This window comes from Mauremys mutica, chromosome 6 (genome assembly GCF_020497125.1).
Source record: "Mauremys mutica isolate MM-2020 ecotype Southern chromosome 6, ASM2049712v1, whole genome shotgun sequence".
NCBI lineage: Eukaryota > Metazoa > Chordata > Testudines > Geoemydidae > Mauremys > Mauremys mutica.
Window position 1 is genome coordinate 74,012,651 of NC_059077.1, and position 24,011 is coordinate 74,036,661.

The 24,011-nt window shown below is 41.3% G+C and overlaps 1 protein-coding gene across 1 annotated transcript in view; it reads left to right on the top strand.

Annotated features, from left to right (window-relative positions):
* Window positions 1-24,011, top strand: part of PRDM6 (PR/SET domain 6) — a 128,956-nt gene that overhangs the window by 94,987 nt on the left and 9,958 nt on the right. Inside the window, exons 6-8 of the mRNA XM_045021735.1 lie at window positions 8,899-9,026; window positions 12,779-12,903; window positions 16,109-16,451. Coding sequence (XP_044877670.1) covers window positions 8,899-9,026; window positions 12,779-12,903; window positions 16,109-16,451 — 596 coding nt within the window. The remainder of the gene's footprint in view (window positions 1-8,898; window positions 9,027-12,778; window positions 12,904-16,108; window positions 16,452-24,011) is intronic.

The following is a 24,011-nucleotide window of genomic DNA, read 5'->3' on the forward strand; positions in this document are numbered from 1 at the left end:
AAGGCCCCCGAGGCAACGGTTAGCCAGGCGGCCCCTTCGCCTCGACGTGAGCCCTCCGTTCAGCCGGACCGCCGGTCCTCCATGCAGCACAACCCAGCCGAGGCACAGTCAGTAGCCCCTGCGGAGGAGGCCGTCATGCAGGGCTTGTCCTCATCGTCCTCCCCGGACGAGGCGGTGGCTGGTGCTTCGACCAAGGAGCCGCCACCCATAGACCTTAAGGCCCACCAGGACCTGCTTCGCCGAGTGGCGACGGCCATGGATCTCCCAGTGGCGGAGGTCCAAGAGGACGAGGACCCTATTACCAACATGGTTGGTGCGGACACTCCCGTCCGGGTGGCGTTGCCCTTTGTAAAAACTATCCAAAAGAACGCCACCACGCTTTGGCAAACACCCGCTTCCATCCCTCCCACGGCCCGCGGGGTTGAGCGTAAATACTCAGTTCCCCCTACGGGCTATGAGTACCTTTATACCCACCCGACCCCAGACTCCTTGGTGGTGCAATCGGTTAACGACCGCGAGAGGCACGGTCAACCTGCCCCCGCGCCGAAGTCCAAGGACGCCCGGCGCATGGACCTGCTAGGCCGCAAGGTCTACTCGGCGGGTGGCCTGCAGATGCGTATTGTTAACCAGATGGTCCTCCTAGCCAGATACGTGTTCGATATCCTAACGTCCCTGGCAAAGTTTACGGAGCTCCTGCCGTCAGCCTCCCGCCAGGAGTTCACGGCGATGTTAGAGGAGGGAAGGAGATCATCTAGGTCCTCCATCACGGCCGCCCTCGACGCTGAGGACTCCGGAGCTCGGACCTTAGCCTCCGGCATGTCGATGCGGCGCATAGCCTGGCTGCAGTCCTCCACCCTGCCACCGGAGGTGCAATATACACTGCAGGACCTGCCCTTCGACACGCAGGGTCTTTTTTCCGAAAAGACAGACTCCCGGATCCAGACCCTAAAGGACGGTCGCGTTGCCATCCGCACCCTAGGGATGCACACGCCGGCGACACAACGCAGGTCCTTCCGGCAGCAACCCTCACGGCCCTTCTACCAGCAACGCTATCGGCCGTACAATAGCCGGCGACCGGCTCAAAATCGCCGTCGTCTGTCCGGCAATCGGCGTAGTCAGGGCCAGGCCTCTTCCAAGGCCCCTCAGGGGGCCAAGCAGGCCTTTTGATGGGACGCTCGAGGACGGCCCATCATTCTCCCTACCGGATCCTTCCCCTTTATTTTACAACCGCCTTTCCCATTTCTTTTCAGCGTGGTCCCAGTTAACAACAGACAGCTGGGTACTTCAGACAGTCCAGTCGGGATACCGCCTTCAATTTGTTTCACCCCCGCCTTCCCACCCACCCTCCCTGTCCCTCTTCAGGGACCCCTCTCACGAGCAATTCCTCCTACAGGAGGTCCAGACTCTGTTGAGCGTGGGTGCCATAGAGGCAGTGCCTCAAGACAGGCGGGGCAGGGGATTCTACTCCCGCTATTTTCTCATCCCCAAAGCGAAAGGGGGGCTACGTCCTATCCTGGACCTTCGCGAGCTGAACAAGTTCCTGCTCAAGCCCAAGTTTTGCATGGTTACCTTGGGGACCATCATTCCCTCTCTGGATCCGGGAGACTGGTTTGCCGCCCTCGACATGAAGGACGCCTACTTCCATGTCGCGATTTATCCTCCTCACCGACGTTACCTCCGGTTTGTGGTCAACAACACCCACTACCAGTTCGCCGTGTTGCCGTTCGGCCTCTCCACCGCACCGCGGGTGTTCACCAAATGCATGGCGGTGGTTGCCGCAGCCCTCCACCGTCGTCAGATACATGTCTACCCGTATCTCGACGACTGGCTGGTTCGCGGTCAGTCTCAACAGCTGGTGATGGGCCAGTTGACAGACATCCTGTCCCTCTTCCGACGGCTCAGGCTTCTCATCAACGCTGAGAAGTCCACTTTGGTTCCGTCACAGCGGGTGGAGTTCATTGGAGCGGTCCTCGACTCCGTGATAGCCCGAGCTTGCCTGCCACAATCTCGACATCAGACCATGGTCTCCATCATCCGGGACCTCGTCTCCTTCCCGACCACGACGGTGCGCTCCTGCCTCCGCCTCCTAGGCCACATGGCATCCTGCACGTATGTCACCGCGTACGCGCGGCTCCACCTCCGCCCGTTTCAGTCTTGGCTCGCATCGGTGTACCGACCGAATCGCGATCCCATCGATATGGTGGTCACAGTCTCCAGGCCGACCCTCGACTCCCTGAACTGGTGGCTAGACCCGCAGGTCGTTTGTGCGGGAGTCCCGTTCCATCTGCCTCGCCCGTCCGCCACGCTGACCACGGATGCCTCAGCGCTCGGTTGGGGGGCTCACTTGGGCGACCTTCACACCCAAGGTCTGTGGTCGCCGCAGGAGCTCGCTCTCCACATCAATGTACGCGAGCTGCGAGCGATCCGTCTAGCCTGTCGCACCTTCTGCACCCACCTGAAAGGCCGCTGTGTGACGGTGTTCACGGACAATACAACAGCAATGTTCTACGTGAACAAGCAGGGCGGAGCCCGCTCCTCCCTCCTCTGCAAGGAAGCGATGCTCCTGTGGGACTTCAGCGTGACCCACTCCATTCACCTAGAAGCGTCCTTTCTTCCGGGAGTGCAGAACACGCTGGCCGACCATCTCAGCAGGTCGTTCCTCTCTCACAAGTGGTCCCTCCGTCCAGATGTCGTACACACGATCTTCCAGAGGTGGGGGTTTCCCCAAGTAGACCTATTCACGTCCAAGGAAAACAGGAAGTGTCACCTGTTTTGCTCATTCCGGGGTCACTCGCCGGGCTCCCTGTCGGACGCCTTCCTGTATCCCTGGAAGGATCGCCTACTCTACGCCTTCCCTCCGTTCCCGCTCGTTCACCGAGTGCTTCAGAAGCTGCGGAGAGACAGAGCCACCATCATTCTCGTAGCTCCGGCCTGGCCGAGGCAGCATTGGTACTCCCTGCTGCTCGAGCTCTCCGTTCGGGATCCCATCCCCCTCCCGTTGTGGCCGGACCTCATTACTCAGGACTTCGGCAGACTCCGCCATCCGAACCTGCAGTCCCTCCATCTTACAGCTTGGTACCTGAGTGGTTGACCCACGCAGAGAGGGACTGTTCAGTGGCAGTTCAGCAAGTCCTCCTAGAGAGTAGAAAGCCTTCCACTCGCTCCACCTATCTGGCGAAATGGAAGTGGTTCGCGCTCTGGTGTGACCAGCGAGGCCTCAATCCGTTCGTGGTCCCTGTCCCTACCATCCTGGACTACCTCTGGTACCTTAAGGAGCAAGGTCTTGCGGTCTCCTCCTTGAGAGTTCACCTGGCAGCAGTGTCCGCCTTTCGTCCATCCGTGGAAGGTCGGTCCATCTTCTCCAACCAAATGGTTTCCCGCTTCCTTAAAGGCCTGGACCGCTTGTACCCACCTGTGCGGCGTCCTGCCCCGACCTGGGATTTGAACCTTGTGCTGGCCAGGCTGATGGGTCCTCCTTTCGAGCCCTTGGCCACGTGATCTCTGCTCTACCTCTCCTGGAAGACGGCCTTCCTCGTCGCCATTACATCAGCGAGACGAGTGTCTGAGCTCCGCGCTCTGACGGTTGGTCCGCCATACACCGTCTTCCACGGGGACAAGGTGCAGCTTCGACCTCATCCGGCTTTCCTCCCAAAGGTGGTGTCAGCCTTCCACCTCAACCAGGAGATCTTCCTCCCGGTGTTCTTCCCGAAGCCGCATGCCTCACCTCGGGAGCAACAGCTGCACACCCTCGACATCCGCAGGGCGCTCGCTTTCTACATCGAGCGGACTAAGCCCTTCCGGCGTTCGCCCCAGCTGTTCGTAGCGGTTGCTGACCGCATGAAGGGCGAGCCGATATCCTCCCAGCGCATTTCCTCCTGGGTCACTGCTTGTATCCGGACCTGCTACGAGCTTGCTCGTGTGCCGCCGTGCCGCCTCACCGCTCACTCCACGAGAGCGCATGCCTCGTCGGCCGCCTTCCTGGCCCATGTCCCCATCCAGGACATCTGTCGAGCGGCCACCTGGTCTTCGGTCCATACCTTCACCTCCCACTACGCGTTGGTGCAACAGTCTCGAGACGACGCAGCCTTCAGCTCCGCGGTATTACACTCCGCCACGTCTCACTCCGACCCCACCGCCTAGGTAAGGCTTGGGAATCACCTAACTGGAATGCATAGGAGCAATCACTCGAAGAAGAAAAGACGGTTACTCACCTGTAGTAACTGTTGTTCTTCGAGATGTGTTGCTCCTATCCATTCCAGACCCGCCCTCCTTCCCCACTGTCGGAGTAGCCGGCAAGAAGGAACTGAGGAGCGGACGGGCCGGCTGGGGTATATATTTAGCGCCATAGCGGCGCCACTCCAGGGGGCGCCCAGCCGGCCCGCCGGAGTTGCTAGGGTAAAAAAGTTCCGAGATGCCGTGCACGCGCGGCGCGCACACCTAACTGGAATGGATAGGAGCAACACATCTCGAAGAACAACAGTTACTACAGGTGAGTAACCGTCTTTTTTGCTTAGTAACCATTTTTCATAGATTTTTCAAAGATCACTTATATGATATATTATCTGGTTTGAAAAGACTATTATTATTATTATTTTATTTTAATAATGATTTATTATAGTATTGCGGTTGTCCCCAAAGGCTGCAATCAAGGATCAAGACCCCATTGCGTAGGGCTGTATATACAAGCAATTAAAAGACAAACCCTGCCCCCAAAAGAGATTACAACTTTAGCATATGCCAAAAGACAAGTGGAGAAAAACAAACAGGGTAGATGAAACATTTATATTTGGGATAAGAAGCAGCAGTCTCAGCGCACCAACTGCCTAGTTGTTGTCTCCATTATATCCTGCTCTGAACACATCTAGCTCATGTAGCAGCATTGATGGTAACGTGGAAAGAGGTTGGTCATCTGCCCTTCATATACCTCATAGTCTGCTGCTACTCACTGTGCCTATGCCCCTTAATGTTGGGGAGGCTGTATTCTTGAGAAGGGGCAATAAAAACTGGAAAAGAGATTACTTTAAATAGTTTGTGTCAACTAGAGCCCTCTTCCACTTTGACCTATACTCTGCCTCTGGACAAGAAAGTGGGGACATCTGATAATCTAGAACCAAGGGATTATAACTGCAAAATCATCATACATTTTTGCATTTAAATTTGACTATATAACCTCTTTTACTGTAAAACATCAATATCCTATTGCATAGAGATTAATAAACAAGGAACAAGTCGTACCATATAAATAACCCTTATACAATAACCTCTTTTCAGTATCTGAACTGTACCAATAGCTCAGTGTACTACTTAAGATAAATTAAAACTGACTAAAGATAGGAAATGTTAACGTGCTGCTTATTAGCAAAACTAACAACGAATCAACAGTTATATTGGCTCAGAAGAGTGAAGGGAAGACAGTAAGCAGGTTGGATGCTGATTTGAAAGAAATCTCTGATTGAAAGAAACAACATGGGGAGAAAGAGGGAGACAATGAATCGGTTGGATTCCACTCCCTTGGTCATATCAGGGAAAAGCACTGGGTGAGGAGGGGTGTGGGACCTAGAGAGGCAAGTGGGTTCTCCAGCCAGAGTTGGGGAAAGAATACCTTATTTTCAGCATGGCAGCTTCTTCTGGAATCTGTTAAAAGTCATCCCAGAAGGGATGGATAAGTGAACAGACAAAACAGTCAAAGGTAAATGCATAGTAAATGCAATTTATTAGAAGGCTAGCTTTGCTACAGGCATAGTATGCATATGTGTATGTGTAATATAGAGGGAATGTGTAAATGTATATAATATGCCAGAGTAGCTCCATTCACAGCTTGTGTTAGAGTATAAATGGTCTACATTATAGCTGATTATGCTTTTTTCCCCGTCAGACCTGTTGCTTGAGTTAGACAAAAATGTAATGATATAGTGAATCAACTATTTTAGACCTCAACTGGGGTTTTGTGATTTAACAAATAAACAGACAATGTAGCAATGTCCTTCTTGCTTTAGTGTTAAAGGCCCTCTGCTTCATGGCACTGTAGATTTTGGTTTGTGGCATAACAGGAATAGGACTGCTGTGGGTTCATTTGAAATGGGGAAAATGCAGTTGTCTTTGGTGAGGGACCAGAACATCAGGTAATCAACATTTGTAGCAATTTCCCCTTCCTTTCCCTGCCATTAATCCCATAGAAAATATGATAGAGAAATTGTGATGTCTCTCAAACACAAGAAAAGCTAGCCGAGTTATGAAACTTTGCCCAATTTAGAGTTCCCATCTGTTTTTATAGACATTGCTTCTACAGCTGTGGGGCAATATGAAGACATACAGGAAGCTAAACCATAGGTACAAGTCAGCAGTAAAATGAAGTAACAGTTACAGGGCCTGATCCAAAGCTGAATGAAGTCAGTGGAAGTCCAGTTCATTTTGGATGAGGGCTATAATTCAGTTCATTTTTGTTTTATAAAGGGGATTATTTCTACTCAAGAGTGAAGCTTGAGTGAATTGGTACCAAGACATGCTCAGTGGCAAGTCCTAGCTGGTCATATTCAGAAAGTGTGGAAAGGCCTCTGTTTGTCCATGTTTATCTATAAATGCTGGGTCCATTTACCCTCTCACCTGGTCTGCTGTTCTCATCCTTTTCATCTCTATCTTTTAGAATTCATGGCCTAGAGGGGGATATTAGCTCTATGAATGGGATTTTTTTTTTGCCTCAGTGTAAGCCACGTTGCTATGCAAGGCACCATATAAATGCCTTTAATAAATAAATATATAAGCATTATGTGAAAAACTGTTTAGACAAATTTTGCCAAGATGGTTCCAGCCAAATACTGTTAGTCATTAATTTTTCCTTCTCTCTCTCTCTTTGTGGGCACATTTCCTGTAAAACTTTCCCCTCTCCGTTACATATGTTTTATTCATTATAGGATATTTGCCTATATTTGTACAATAAATTAGCATGTATTTATATGAAAAAGGATGTCAGTTCATGTTTTTGTTAGTTAATAACAAGGTACCACACATGGAAAAAACAACAAATGAAAATCATCAAGAACATTTACTTGTCCTTTTTAAGGGTCCCGTGGCACCTTATAGACTAACAGACGTATTGGAGCATGAGCTTTCGTGGGTGAACACCCACTTCGTCGGATGCATGTATTCACCTGTGAAAGCTCATGCTCCAATACATCTGTTAGTCTATAAGGTGCCACAGGACTCTTTGCTGCTTTTACAGATCCAGACTAACATGGCTACCTGTCTGATACCTGTCCTTTTTAGACACAGGTCTTTTTCCTCTGAGACACGCTTAAAGCCCTGAGGATCCCTGCTATATTCACCTAATTATTCCATCACTTCTTAGCTCTTGGATTAGCTGGCCCTCCAGTCATGAATAACTTATATGGGTCATTGTAGAAGACTCACTTTCCCCTTCATCATCTCCCAGTGATGAATACATTGCCTCTGAAGAAATCCCAGCCTTTCTCAACCAGGAGCAAAGAAACAAGGTCAGGTTGTAAGCTCATATCTCCCACGTGGTAGGGCGCTGTGTTACTGCTGACTGGCCCTGTTTGGTGCATTTAATGTGTGCATGGTTAAAAGCAAGTTGTTTTTTAAAAATGATGATTGAAACGCATTTACACTGATTTATTTAATATCATTTCTGGATCAATCCTGCCAACATAAAATTGAGTTTATGGAATTGATGATGTGTTTTCTTTTTAAATCTTCAATTTAATATATGTACGTTTCCCTGTTTTATTAGCTGAACTAATGTTTAAAAGGGCAGATTATTTTTAGTATGCTTAGATGTTTTTCTGCAAGCATGTCATGAAAGAAAGTGCTCTTAAAGGGAAAAGAATTAGTAAATGGGCAATCTCAACAGATTTGGCGATCAGGTTTGGTTTGGATAAGCAGCCAACTGTTTGAGTGCCGATCTGAAACTTAACCAAACTATCCAAATGTTTTGCAAAATTTGATTATAAAGGTTGTGAGAACAGGCTCTCACACTGTAGTCTAGGTCTTCTGGCTCCAATCCCAATCCCAGTGCATCCGTGTATGAAAAATAATGGAGAACTAAAAGCTAACCTAATATTGCAGAGCCTCCAAAGAGGTTTGATTCTTTGGTTCTAGGAGGACACAATAAGAAGAGGGCAGTGGGGTTCTTTTGTAAACCTCAGACTGGTTTTCCTGTCCTTAGCAGAGATGTCATCTTTAAGAAAACATAGATCCTTCAAGACTGGTTTCTCATTTGCTACCTCAAAAATTGTACTTTTAATTACTCTTTCTCCTTTCACTTCCATTAATTTTAGTACTATTAATCTTAGGGCTCCCCAGTTGATTAGTATTTGCTGTGTTATACTCTATACCATCCTGCCCTGAAGTACAAGCTTTTGCTGCATTTAAAATGTGAAAGAAGTGATCCTTGTTTAGGGATTAAAAGAACGAGGAGTCCAGTGGCACCTTAAAGACTAACAGATTTATTTGGGCATAAGCGTTCATGGGTAAAAAACCCACTTCTTTAGATGTTTAGGGATTACTAACCCTTGCTCAGTTGTTCCAGCCATTTCAATGCAGCCTTTACATCCAGATTTTCTTGTTTATCTGACAGTTCATTATTTAAGTCTGGCCTGTCAAAAATAGGTTAAATATTCTTTGGGAAACATGGTCACATCTTCGAGACACCACAAATATGTTTAGTATAAAAAGATTGGCTTGATAAGAGGAACATGATAAACTTGCATCACCAAAAATATTTCTCTGTTATTCCGTTTGTATTTCTAAGGGCATCAATAAGCAGTGACAAATCTCATGGCAATAAATTTCTGGAACAGGCACACAGAGACACTGGCAAAGCAGTGAAAATGATTGCTGATGATTCTTTCTAACTACTTGACCTTCTGACCTCTTCTCCAGATATATGACCAAGATGGGACACTACAGCACTTTATTGATGGCGGGGAACCCAGTAAGTCAAGTTGGATGAGGTATATCCGATGTGCAAGGCACTGTGGGGAGCAGAACCTAACAGTAGTTCAGTACAGGTAAAGTATGTCTTGATTTATTCACTGCAAGAAAAAAATCCTTGAAACGAAAAATCAGAAGTGTAATTATCACCAGTTCAGACAGCTGTTGGGCTTTCTTGAATGGCTTCATTTTGTACAGCGCAAACTCAGTAGTATAGATTTAAGAGCTCTTAAGTTTGGTTATCAAAAGCTGAGGAGGGGGACATAATTGAGAGCACATACTACAGGGTTGATTCTGATCTCACTGATGTTCCTGATGATTTAAACATTAGAAGAGGAACATGTATGCAGATCACATTGTACAAAGCAATCTGCACATCCTTTGAGTAGTCTCAGTAGACTGCTCTGGAAAGAGTAGTTTGCTTGAAGAGTTGTCCCTCTCTTACAACAAATAATTATGTTAGGGGAGACGGACAAGGAGAAGGCCTCATTTGAAATGAAAACATCAGACTTCAGTGTTCAAAATTCTGTTTGGGGAGAATCATTGGGCATTTATGACCCAAATATGCATCTGCTGTATGCACCTGTCAGCCAAGATGGTCTTGTGGCCTAAGCCTATGATGTCAATAGCAAGTGAAGGTTATAACAAAATAAAAATGAGAATGTAAAAAAGAATGTGTAAAGAAATTATGGCTCCCATTTCTCCTCCTACAAACAATAGCAAAAAACCTAGAAAATGTGTTACATAAATATATGATCTCAGCCATAAACAAATCTTTCCCCTTCAGAATCAGAAGCAACTGTTTGGCTTTATTAAATGTTATAGCAAATACATCAAAGAATGTTTGGGAACTAAGCTGAGCACTCCTGCTGTTGGCTATTTATTTTGGGTTTTATTTTTTTTAATGACGGGACTTAAACTTATTTATAATATTTTAAATATTTTAACAAATGTGAATGCAAACAAAAATGAAAAATACACACAGTTTGATGATTTTCCTTTAGGGTGCCAGTTTAACAATGATAAAATGGCCCAATAGCATTTTTCAACTTTGTTTCTGGCCCCTTGTCAAAATACAGTAACAATTCAAAGAAGAATATATGACAGTGCTTTATTATATTATTACAAACTTTTATTGTAGTCTTAAATATTTATATTTTTAGCAATAATTCTGATGGTTCATTTTTTAAATGGTCTGTTTAAACTAAGGTTGTCTCTGTGTTGTAAAGAACACTTTTGGTTGGTAGTCCAGGTATATTATGAACCACTGAGACAACCATGTTTGAGTATGTGAACTATGTGTAGAGTGTGTGTGTGTATACATACATATAGATGAAAAACATAAATGAAATATGGGCATGAGAAAGTCATTCCACATCTGTCAATATTAAGTACATTTTACAACTCTGCTTTCATGATGGAGCTTTTACTTAGAGTTCCCTCTGTTGATCTGTTTTTGATTACTTCAGATCTTTGTAAAATGAACTACAAAAACACAATTTAAAAAACTGGCATCCATCACCAGTGACTGAATCCAAGTGTAAGAAAATAGAAAAGTTGGACACTGAAAAACCGGTCTAATTTTTATTGTACATGGACATCCTCCTCACAGAAAGTCAGCTGGTTTAAATTCATTCTGTTATGATTTGTAATATCTAAATGGAATTTTCTTCAAAGCGCTCTTGATTGATTGACCCTTAGCTGAACGTTTTGTTTTTATTTTGAGGCTGACAATAATGTTTGTTGGCATGTGTTCTGCTTCAACTGCGTTGGGACGCCATGAAGCTATCTTTATGAGTCATCCAACCACAATACTAAATACATGTCAGCAAAGGAAATATTATCCGAAAAGGGAAAAATCCCTTTGATGTACTTCAGCATGCAGAGATTTTTGCGAGTTTTGGAAGCTCTGTACGCTTGTAAGGAACGGTGTACCCTTACACATTTTTTTCGGCCTACTCCAAGCTTCACAGACCACCCATTGCTCAAAAACAGTTCTGCTCTTTCAGCGGCAAAGTGTGTCATTTGGTTTTAGCACATTCATTTGCCGGGCTGCTGTGTTTATATTAAGGGAAGCCAAACTGAGAGATGAAATGTTACAAGGGTGAAGTACAAAGTAGACTCGATTTTTCTCAAGTTAGGAGATGCTGGTGATTTATAGCATGGCTCCAATTTTGATTTTTATGTAACGGTGGAAAGAATTAATAACATGTACAGCTTTGGGAGAGAGCGAGAGAGAGGAGCAGAGTAAGAGAGTGAGAGAGAACGAGCGAGAGAGACACAAAGGCAAGAGTTTTTGTCAGATATTCATAGAATGTTGGGAAAAACATTCTGCTTAGCTAGCAGTGCCCTCCTGAGACAGGGTGGCAGTAAGTGAGGAAAATAACAAGATAAATGAAATTTTTGCTGCTGCTAGTAAAATATTGAGAATCTGCACTTTTTTATTGATCTTTATGATCCTGTTGCCAAGAGCCACTTTGCGGTGACAAAATATGTTGACAAGTGCATATCTCACTGCCATGAAAAATGTGGTGAAGGATTCTCCTTATGTCTGCAGTGTTATACAAGGAACAAATTGCACTGCTACGGCAAATTCTTTACAGAAAGGCTAAATTTAAGGCCTACCAACCCTAAATGCTTTTATCTTGAACTTCAGGCTAACATTTGTAGCAATTCTTCATTAAGAAAACCAGTTGAGGTCTAACTTTTTTTTTTTAAAGTCTAGAGATATTTTTCTGCCTTATGCAAGCTGTTTTAAAAAATGGTCCTTTCTTGGTACCTTGACTATATCATTTTGGTATGTAATCATACAGGCAGAGTGGAATGCTCTTCTTGTATGTATTGAATTTCTATCCATCTCATATAAGAGTGTTTTACTGTACTGTACCAGGCTTAAGCAAAAAGCTACTATAAACCAATAAGATTTTCAGTTCCTCTTCTAGATGCTTGATTCTGATCTCACACTGATTTTGCACCTAACTCTAACTTCACTGTAATTACTTGAGTCCTTTAACTCAAAGTGAGATCAGGATAGAACTTACAGAAGGATTCTCAGTTATGGTAACTACTACATCATACTTACCCGAGGGGCCATCAACCATGTTTCATATTGAGAAAGATTTCCTCAGTAACTCTTTTTCATTACAAGCCCTGTTTTCTGGACTCTTCTGGACCAAAAGTCCATATTATTCAACCTTAGTTCTCTCTTTTTTGGGAGGTATAGTTCTGTTGTGAGACTGAAGGACATATAAGAGGACACACGTTAAAAATCATCTTCTGTATTTAACAAATTCTTCACTTCTGTTACTAACAGCACTTAGCTAAATCTAAAAGAATTATCATCTATTTATTTTTTACCATCTAAACTGTGTCTTTGAAGTTTCCTCAGTTTGGCTAGTGAAAATAAACTGATCTGTTTTGAGTCGGTCCCATTTTCTAGATCTTGTGCACTGGTGCAATGCTGCAGTGTTTGCATTCCAAATTCTACACTGGAATGTTTTTGAAACAAAAAAACCCGTCTCCCTTAAAATTTCTTTCAAAAGGGACACTGCAACAACAATAGCTTATTACGTTTTGTAAAACATTTCCTTAGGGCTTAAACTACTTTAGTTACAAAGTAGCTTTAAGCTGTTTGTTATCCTGTGTTACAAGCACTAAGTGGAGTGCATTGATGAGATGGATTCAGGTTTACTGTAATCAATGAGCTATTCTTTCGGGATAACTTGCAGAAATTCTACCAAAACAGTGGAATTCCATCATAATAGTGCATATGGTAAAAGGAGCGCTACCTGTTCCTAAACTGGGCTATTTTTCTGTTTGTTATGACTAGGTCAAATATATTCTACAGGGCCTGTATAGATATCCCCAGAGGCACCGAACTGCTGGTGTGGTACAATGACAGCTACACATCTTTCTTTGGAATCCCTTTACAGTGTATTGCACAGGATGAAAACTGTAAGTATTTTATTTCTAACTATATGTCCATAATGCATATTTCACAGTTAATCTGTTTTGTTCCTTGTGTTTCTTAAGAAGTATGAAGTAAACCCTGGATATTTATTTAAGGTAAGTTGGACAATTACAAAATAAGGCCCTGATTCTGAAAATCCTTAAGATATAGGACGTCTGTGGAACGACTTATATGAGTAAAATGCACACACCTACAGGTGGGCAGGACTGAAACCTAAATTGCAGGTTCCCCCCATGGCATAGCAAGATATGAAATCCCTCCTGACTAGGGATTTATTGCCAGTTTATTCTTTACTTCCCCAACCCTCTCTCTAGTTGCCAGTTCTATAATAGGATTTACTCTCTTGCCAAAAAGATAACATAATGTGATCTTTCCAGTCACTGTCAATGCTGCTTCATCATATTAGTGTGGGATGTGTTGATGGAGGTCTAGGCTGACTGTCCACAGAGATGGGGTCCTTGTGGTTAGAGAAAATGCTAGTTCCTTTAAATAAAGGCTAATTATAAATAACCTGATATGATGATGGAGCCCCCATCCTGTCACAACTATCCCCAGTTCCATTCATTCCTCTCCCCTGCCATTTTATTTTACTGTGAATATAAAAAAAGCAAATCATTTATATCACAGAACCAGTCATGCAAGGTGGTATGTGTTCTTGTCTTCAGTGGGAATTAAGAGTGCTCAGCACCTCCTAGGAGATATATATATATATATATATATATATATATATATGTGTGTGTGTGTGTGTGTGTGTGTGCGTGCGCGCACGCGCGTCTCTCTACCTTCTTTCAGCTTGCATCAGGGAACTGTTTTCCATTGTGACAGCCATGTGTGTCTATGTGGTAGAAGAAGCAAATAATAAAAGCTTGAATGACTTTGGTCAAAATGACCCTGTGGCTGCCAGTGGTTAATCAACTATATATTAGATTTTTTCGGTCAAATACTTGGATACTTAAACAGCTATACTGAGATGAACTTGGGTCTCTTAGCAACTTACATACTGAACCAGGCAGCAATAAAACAGCAAGATACCAGGGATTAAACGATAAAAAATAAACATCCTTTTTCATCTGGAGTTTTCAAATCTCTTATACTTGAGAGAAGTTTTAAAGACTTTAAATTACTGGCCATAATGTTTAACACTAAAAAAAATCATTTTCATTTTTGTGAGTTTTACTTTACAAAATCATTTTTTTAAAAACAATACAGTTAACAAAATCCCATCACAGTTAAATCTTTAAATATTGTCACTCTCTGCTTCGCTACAAGGGAAACCAAGGAGTTTCATCCACAAGCTAGGGAGACCGACAGAAAGGGAAAAATTCATCTCTGGGCAGAGGGCCAGCACCAGGCCTATGTATAACTTAAGTGCCACTTAAACACTCAAAATAGCCCTTGTGCTGTTCCTCTGCACAAGGGTGAACTTCACCCACAATGACCTGTGACAATATTACTTAGCTCTTAAACCTCATTATTTGAATCTCTTGACGGAGGTTTTATGCTTACAATTTTTTTAAAATTAAGTCTCCCTTGTCTGACAGAGAAACTTAGAAAAGAGTTATGAAAAGAAAAGTTTACATATGACAGGCTCTACTACACATGTTTTTCCATACACCTAAAATGTTTAGATGTGTTTTAAAAACTGTACTGCAGTTACAGTGACCAGACAGCAAATGTGAAAAATCAGGACAGGGATGGAGAGTAATAGGAGTCTATATAAGTAAAAGACCCCAAAATTGGGACTGTCCCTGTAAAATCGGGACAGCTGGTCACCCTAAGCAATGCACATCCTACTGGAGGTAACTCTACTCATAAAATAGGCCCTCAGATTGTACAGTGACGAACAACATAGAAAGGACTAGACATAAATAAATTATATAACATGGATTACCATGTTTGTTTTGGTTGAGGAAACATTACAAAATAATTTTGTAAAGGAACTTTGTATTAATTTACAGTACCATATCAAAATGGATTTGTACTGCATTTTTTTATTTCAGTATTTTTAATTTCAGTAACTATTAAGACATTAGTTACAATTATTCATTAAACAGACCATTCGAAACTGCTACTGTATCTCAACTAGACATGCTTGTATTCAGAAGGTTGTGTGTGTGTGTGTGTGTGTGTGTGTGTGTGTGTGTGTGTGTGTGTGTGTGTGTGTGTGTGTGTGTGTGTGTGTGTGTGTGTGTGTGTGTGTGTGTGTGTGTGTGTGTGTGTGTGTGTGTGTGTAAAAAATCCCCAAATGCTACATTAAAAGAATGTTATGGTTGCAAATTCAAGCACTCAAAAGTTACGAAACACCAGAATTTAAGACATCCATGTGCCATTGTGCGTTATGGTACAGTCTTTAAGTACATGATCACATACTATTTTGTCCATAGAATCCCTGCCTCATTCAGTGCTCAAGATGGACAGTACTCAAGGAATGAGGCAGATCTCAAATATTTCTTTTGTGTGTGTGACTCCCCATGACTCATTTACTGTACAACATCCAAATGCTGCACTGAATGCAGAATTTTATTTTCTCATGTGTTGTATTGTGCTCATCATCAAAATATGTGAGTGCCTCACAAACCTTAATTAATCTGTCTTTTCAATACCTCTGTGAGGTAGGGAAGTATTAGTAATCCCATTTTATTGGTGGGGAACTGAGGTACAAAGATATTTAGGCATATATTTTGCAATGTCTCATTATGAACTAAATCCTACTAGCCTTAATCATGCAAGCAATCACACTGAAGACACTGATTTGTATTGTACAAGCTTTGTGTGTATAAATGAGGGTGTAATATTATCCTTTGGTGACTGCCCATTGATAGGCTAAGGGAACTACTGCTGTGTCTGTTTTCTGCAACACAGAGATTTGATATAGTGTAAAACCTGCAGAATTTTCTCTCAGATGTGAATCCTCTTGTATCATACTTCTAACCATTCTTGTCACTCTTCTCTGGACCATTACAAAGTCTCAAATCTCTCTTCGGATAACTTCCTACATGGCAGAACCAGCCTCTCCATTCAGCTCGCAGTCTCATTCCAGCCCTTTTTATATGTGTTATAATAACAGTGAATTGTTTGAATCTAGTCAGTAGAAAATAGACTTTGAATATTTTTTATTTTCTCCCCAAATTGTATTAGTTTTAAGAAATAGTAAAGCAGATCTTATTTACTTTTTTTGTTTTCTCCCAGTGAATGTCCCTTCAACTGTAATGGAGGCCATGTCCAGACCAGACACCCTACAGCCATTTAACAAAAGTAGCAAACTACCCCCTGCCACACCACAGCGATCCATAGTATTTCCACAGACTCCGTGTAGCAGAAATTTTTCTCTTCTGGATAAGTCTGGGCCTATCGAGTCAGGATTTAACCAGATCAGTGTCAAAAACCAACGAGTTCTTGCAAGCCCAACGTCAACGAGCCAACTAAATTCTGAGTTCAGTGACTGGCACCTTTGGAAATGTGGGCAATGCTTTAAGACTTTCACCCAGCGGATCCTCTTACAGATGCACGTGTGTACGCAGAACCCTGACAGGTAAAACACGGGCACTCTTTATTTCTGTATCGATGGGTAGCCAGACCCTCTGCTTTTTGCTTTTATCAGACTGTTATTTCAAAAACTAAACCATTATTAGGAGGAGCCTGTACAACATAATACATCTATGGCTGTGTGAAGTAAGCTGATAATGGCTATTGCTTAACTTCACAATTTGTAAAAACATTTGGTACCTAAATGTACATATAAAAGGAAATATCCAAAAATATAATCTTGTTTTCAGAATGGTTTGATACATCTGTTAGAGGGAACAAAACAGAAAGAAATTTTATTAATATTATGGCTGAAAAAATGAGGTCAAGATAATCAAAAGTCTCTTTGTCTTCCAAAGATAATATAACTTGCTGTTCAGTAGCTGTCATAGTCATTTCAGGGTTCACTTATAGTGTGCAATGTGTATAAACTTAATTAAGTACTAAGAGGTAATGAATTGGAATTTTTTGCTTAGTACTATTTTTCTTCAGAGCATGCAAACCCATAAATCGTGGAAAGCTGTCAAAAGGAAATACCTACTCCACTAGTGATGTGGAGGAAAACAGATGCCACTTATTCAATAAACTAATATCCACACAGAAGAAAAATGTTGACTAGATACCTCAGAGTCAAAGTTGGTTTGAAAGTTTGTCAATAGAGAATTTTATGGCCATGAACTGAGGATGAAATTTAGCTGAACAAGTGAATTAAAATTTCAGGTACTCTGACCAGTGGCAGAGTAGATATAATGGAACTATTATTTATGAATCAAAGCTGGTTTATTTGACAATCTTGATCACTGGCAGCACAAAAGACAAAAATCAAATTAATTCAACTAAAAAGACTGCCCATGTTTTGTCTCTCCTTCAGCTGTGAAGAAGGCTTGAGTAAAACAGCTGAATCACCTGGAAAATCATTCTAAATGCAGCACTCAAATGCAAGTTACATTTGACAAAAATGCAATAGCAGTATATATTGTGTGTGTTTGTGTAATAAGCATATATCCTATGCTGCTGGATAAAAACAGATGAATTTTAAAGTGTGTATGGTAGAACTAGAGTCTTAGAACTTAATCCCGAATAAATTCTGAGAGTTGCTAAAATTTTGGATGTGGCAAAACCTTCTCAAGTTTCTGTGCTCTTTAGCAATGCCTAAAGTGCACACTGGCTCCAGCAGAAACAAAGCATTGTCATGTTAAAAATATATATTTGTATTGAAAAAGAGCTTTTATTGCTTTATTTCATACTATGTAATTTTCTGATAGCAGCCAACTTTCAAATGCCTCCTGAGTTCCCACAATATGTAACACAACCAAAATTGCCAGAGAAAAATATTTTCCCAACATTGTTTAGGATTTTAGCTATATGATTCCCAACTGTATTAGTGTATTAGCTAAAACCTCTGGCAACATTTTGAAAATATAGAAGTTAAGAGTATGGGTCAGAGTTCTTGAGTTTAGATTCCAGATTTTTCTGGGTTCTCATCTCCCTAACTAGAAATCACTATTCTTTAAACTTATTTCATGGCAAGTCTTTCCACGTACTATAAATGGCATTAGTAGAGCATATACCTAGCAAAATAGGAATTGGAAAAGAAGTATCTTTGCTTATTTCTAGGAACACCTCTCATTTCTTAAAGTAATTTCCTGGCAACAAGAAATAAAGGTGTAAATTGCCCAGGCTTGTTTGCCTGCCAGCCTTAGATACTGTATGCAACTCTTAGGATTGGAATTTCTCTCCACTATCTACTGCACCACTCTAGCCGATAAACAGCTACCTGTTTATTGTCAGAAATTTGTAAACACACCAGCCACTGCATCTTTGATGTGAGGAAAGTAGCTGTGGCTGCCTCCTCTAGCAAAGGCCTTGAAACTATCTAGTCTGGCGTTGTGTTTGTTTTGCAGGCAGCATGATTAACTATAGGTGGTCAAAGCTGGAAAAGGATCCTTGAATGTAGCTATGATCCCCACTTCATAGTGTGAAATTTAAGAAATGTAAACTATTTGGGATTTGAGAAATACAAAGAAGGAAATTACTTAAAACTTCCTTTATCTCAGAAGAAATCTGAATGAGAGTGGAGGATAAGATAAGAGTGAAAAAGGACAGAAAAAAATGTTTTTCAATCAGCCCCATAGAATAAAATACTATTCAGCAGGCAGAAGTTTGAAGAAATAAATACTGGATAATAGTGAACCTAAGATGAGGAGGGTTCCAAGTTCTCCCAGAAGTTTCTTTGAATTTGAGATTAATTAAGATTTTAATGAAAGCTTATTTGCCCCCTTTCATTTACTTCTCCTTTCCCACTGCGGTCCCTCCCCCCCCCCCCCCCCCCCCCGTTTGTTAAATAATGTAGAGTTTCTCTGGAGTCACTTGATGGGTGGGAAGGTAAGATCTAAATCCATTCAGATTTAACTCAAGGACCAGCCAAGCCTCTGGAGTTTTTCTTAAACTCTTGCCCAGACAGAGGCAATTTGACCCTCTATTCCTTGAACTAGGAGTCAGAAATCCCTTTTCTCTTCTGTTTTTCTGCTGCAGAAATTCCCAACAATCCCATTTGGGGGGCTCCAGAAAGGGGTAAGCAAAAGCCTTCAATCACAGTGAATCATTTTCAGACAAATACTTTCATTTATTTTTTTAAAAAAATCAGCAACAGTTTTTAGAATGACCAGTTTTTATTTACATCTTTCTTTTTTCTCTCTTTGATTGTCATGTACAGTATGTAGTGGTGTTAACGGAGGGAGGATGCCTGCACTTCCCAGGTGTTGCTTGTGGCCCACTTTCATATTCAATGTGTATGTGTGATATTTACTCTTGTTGATTGTCATGTGTTTAAGCTGATGATTGGAGGATAGACAATATACATGCAAGTGTGTCCTTGGTGGGTGGATTCTGGATGTTATCTGGCCCTGATGCTTTTTGTTTCCTTGAAGTATATTAATGTATGCTTTGTTTTGCTGTTACAGTTCAGCAATGAATGTCTGGTTATTTTTTTTAAGGTTAAGCTGTCAATTTAATTGATGCTTTTCTCTAGGCACCATGGCTCTACCCCAGTTGGTATTTTTCTGCAATACATTTTTCTTTGGAGGATGTGTATCTTTGGCCGTCGGTACTGTTGCCCAAATTAATTAATTACTTAATTTTTAAAAACCTATAGCAACTAAACAAAAAAGAAATGCTGTGAACAATGTCTATTTCTGTTTATAGAGTGACTATGGATTATTGTGCAATTAAAGTAAATGTCATGCTAAATTGAACATTTGTTCTTGCATACTCTTTTCAAAAAGGTTTGCAGACTTCCAGCACTTATAGTTAATAGTAGCAAAAGGTGCACAAAATGGTACCACTCCCCTACTGCTTCAGAAGTTTAGAAACATATGAGCTATTTTGTTCTTTACAAAATGATGGCCCCAAAAGTTATAGAGGACTTGATTCTGTGATCCTTACTTCTACTGAGTTATACTTACTCATGTTTGTAGTCTTGTTGGCTGTAGTGGGGCTACTCTGTTTGAATAAGTACTATTCAGTGTGAGTAAGAGTTGCAGGAGTACGCCCATAGTTAGTAAATATAACAAAACCCATCAATTTGAGCCCTGTGAGAACTTCAAGATGTAGGCTAGTTCTTAAATTTCACTTTGCAGAATCACATCCCCTCAGTTCAGTTTGAAGGAGACTGAGTACCTGCATTAAACCCTTTATAAATAGTCATGGTGAGTAACTTCACATGTTCCATGTGGTAGGGTCCAAGGCAACTGATTGTTTTAACTAAAGCATCCACAACTGGGCACTCCGTCACTCATCCTGCCCCTGTGCAGGGACTATGCCAACAGCTTCTTCACCTCTCTGAAACAATCATTTTGGGCCACTCAGAATGGCAGCTAGAGTGTATTACTGACACCCTGAGTTGCATTTCTCCCTCTCATTAACCATACAAAACAGCAGATTCCACTCCAATGCCATATCCATTCAGTTATGAAGAGGGTACTGAAACTTTGGCCCATGTCTGCAGTTCTGCTCCAAAACCACTGACGTGTGTGTGAGAGCAATTCATGGAGTCCCTTCCCTGGAGGCAGAGAGTGCCAGCATCACAACATGCCCTGCTTTCACTGACTCAGGTAATGTAAAAACTAAGGTGATGCCTGAATTGGAGTCTTCCATCTTCCCGTAAAGCTTTGGCGCCAAACTGCTTGTTTAATGGGGAAAGCCATGGTGTCCCACTTCCTGGCATTCTGACATCATGCAATATGTCTTTGTTTCTTCACTAACAACAAGGCCCTACACTTAGCCTTCTGACACTGACAGTGAGAAATGCATCTGCAGCTGTATGTCAGGCTCTCTCCTATTGGCTAGTACTTATCTAGCTGAGGAAACAATGAATCTGATTCACAATTTGGCTTCGCTGATTTGACAGTATTTCAATGAAAGGTTTACAGGTATTCAAAAACTCACTGTTACAAGCAGCTCATCCTCAAAAGATTTACACTGGAGTTCTATGAGACCCATGAAGATAGTGAATGAAACTGAAGAGGCCCATAAAAGACCAGCTCACCATAAAAGAGAAAAATTGAGAATTTCAGTGCAAAGTAATTATGAGATTTTTTTCAGGACTCTGATCATGCAGCCCATCATTCAAATATTTCCTGCAATTTATGCTGGAGACAGTGTAAAGAAATGGGACACATGTTCATATGAGCTGGATTAGTCCAGGAGTTCTGCCCTTTTGGATTCAAAAGACATGTAACAATACCAAAGGTGTGGGCACAAGAGAAATAGATTAATTAGATCAATCTTTTACTAAAGACGACTGAAAAAAGTGGTTTCAAAGCTATGTATTTTTTGTGTTGGGGTTTATTTAAATGAGAAAACAGTAACTAAATGGTCTTATTCTAGTGCAATCTCCCCCAAAAAAGTTATACAATTGCTTGGATAAGCATGCATATTTTGAGTGAAATTCAGTTAAGTGCATAGGTCGTGTGTGACTTTGTGCTGATCACCCATAGAAAGTGGACTACAAAAAAAAAGATTATTAGCACTGGGAGAAGAAAACATTAATAATGTTTTCAACAGAATTTACACATTCAAGAGGCAGGTTTAAAGTACACTGCAAAAAACAAAGTTCTTAACTATTTCTGTGATCTTGGAAAATGCAATCTGAGAATGTTGTAAACCCTCAGATGCCAGAGATTCACCCATACTTAAAGAAATTCTTAAAAATAACTCCTTTCAGTATTATACTTTAGATATCTGAGCCCATAGCTTTTACATTCATGAGTGCACCCAGGGGAGACCCTCACATGAGTAAGGGTCATTGGATTGGTCCCTAGAGGAGACAGATTGAAGGCCCCAACACACTGATGATCTGACACTTAGAATCTACCTACAGAAATTTGTAATCAAAGATGGGTAACTAAATGGATTTCTAGTACATAAGGCAAATGAGAGCTGTGCAATTTTGTCTGTCTGCAGAATTTGCCTCTTAGGTAGGGAGATATGCTTTCTTTGAGTTTGGGTGAGAAGATGAAGCATATAGCCTAATTTTTAAGGAGAGAGGATTGGAAGATAGGACTGCTGTGTTTTTTGTTGACTTTCAGTGATACCCTATGTACCCTATGTACATTTCTGTAAAGTTTAACTATCTTTAAAATTGGTATAATAATACCTAACTCAGATGTATTTGTTAGGCTCTCATAGTGCTTTAGAAACATTAATTAAGCCTTTCTGAAGTGCTACAATATAGAGATGTAAATTAATTATTGTTATTATTATTATATTACTTCTAGCATACAGTGATGGGGAGAAAATTCTAGGATAGATTTTTACAGAAAAATTACATTTCAAAGATTCTTAGGACCATATTTTCATACACAGATGCATATGTTTCACCTATAAACATGCATATAACAGTTTACATGCATGCAAATGTGTATTCACACTTAGAAGAGGGTACTCTTGGTATGTATCCATTCATGCATAAAAGTAACAGCAGAGAAACTCAAATTTGCTGCAGTGTCTACTTGTATATGACCCCAGACCAACTAAGCTGTTACCCACATGGGTAACTTTAAACTCATGGGCAGTTTATTTCAAGTCAGTGGCACTGCCACATGCCTAAAGTTATGCATTTGTGGAAGAGCTTTGTAAATATCTTATCCACTTTCTTTGCACTGCAGGCAGTCCCCAATATGCAGAACTGTATGAGTTTTGAATGAGGGGTTGTGGATGGGGTCAGAACCATGTTGCAGCTTCAACCTAGGTGCCTCTTTTTGAAAATTCAGCCTATAAAGTCCACCATTTTGGTTTTCATTTCATGATCCCTATTCTCTCCATGACCCTGAGAATAAGGGGGCCACCATCTTAATGTGGTTTTCCAGGGCAGAGCAAAATGATGGCACAGGAGATAACTGCTACATCAAAGACAACCCTGCTCTGAAGGTGTACATGTACTCACCGAACCGATCATCCCTCACATTCAGTCCTTCTGCACCGCTTTCATTTTTTAAAAACATATTGATTTCTTTCTGCTAAGAAAAAAAAACAACCCAAGTACAGTAAAAATGGTTACAAAACAAAACTATAATTTTTCTGCTCATTTTATACCCTTTTTCTTGGAAAATACCATACATTATTATAGCAGTATTCGAAAAATCATACAGTTCTGCATACTGGGAACTGCTTGCAGTTCAAAGAAAGTAGATAAGACATTTACAAATTGTCAGCTCATACATTTATGCATGCATAAATTTGTCTTCTTTTTAAAACAGGCTTTGCTTAACTTATGATTCATATATCTAACTGCAAAATACTTAATTGATCCCTTTCTTGATTAATCTGATTGGAGATATGCATCATTTATGCAGACTCACACAAGGGGTAAATTTATTTGGTGAAATAACATCTTTTATAGCCATTCCTGCAAGATTTGGGTGAAAGGCAACAAAATGAGAGATAAGGGACATAAGAATAGACAATCTTCTACAAAGTTCATCATTGTGTGCATCATACAGCGTAATGCACTATGGATAATATAAAATGTAAATTTTCATTATGGACAAGAAATCTAGTTTGAATCAATGTGGAGGCTAATGGCAACATTTTATTTGGCTTCTTAATGTTTGCTCATAACTGGTTTACTACTGTGAAGTATTTACATACAAAGAATGATGTGACTTCTCACAACGTGAAATTAATCATATTGACTGTTGTTAAAAAATAAAAGATTAATTGGTTTTATTTAGTGTCTTATTGTTTATTATGGGAGCTGTTAAAATAGATAACCAGAGGCTAATAAACGTTAATGATCCCTTTCACTATCAGAAAATCAATTGTTCATGGATACAGCATATCTTAATATATTATTTTTGCTAAAAAATGTTTAATCCTAAAAAAGCCTGAATTTACATATCTGTTTGATAAATAATTTCCTTATCCGTTAACAATGCATTTAAAGATGCAATAAAGCGGAAAAACATATTTCTCTTGTCTTCCAGCAATGGTAACCGATATACATTAGTTATCAGTGTTTATTTAAAATATATTATTTCACATGCACTTATATAATTTTTAAAGAGAA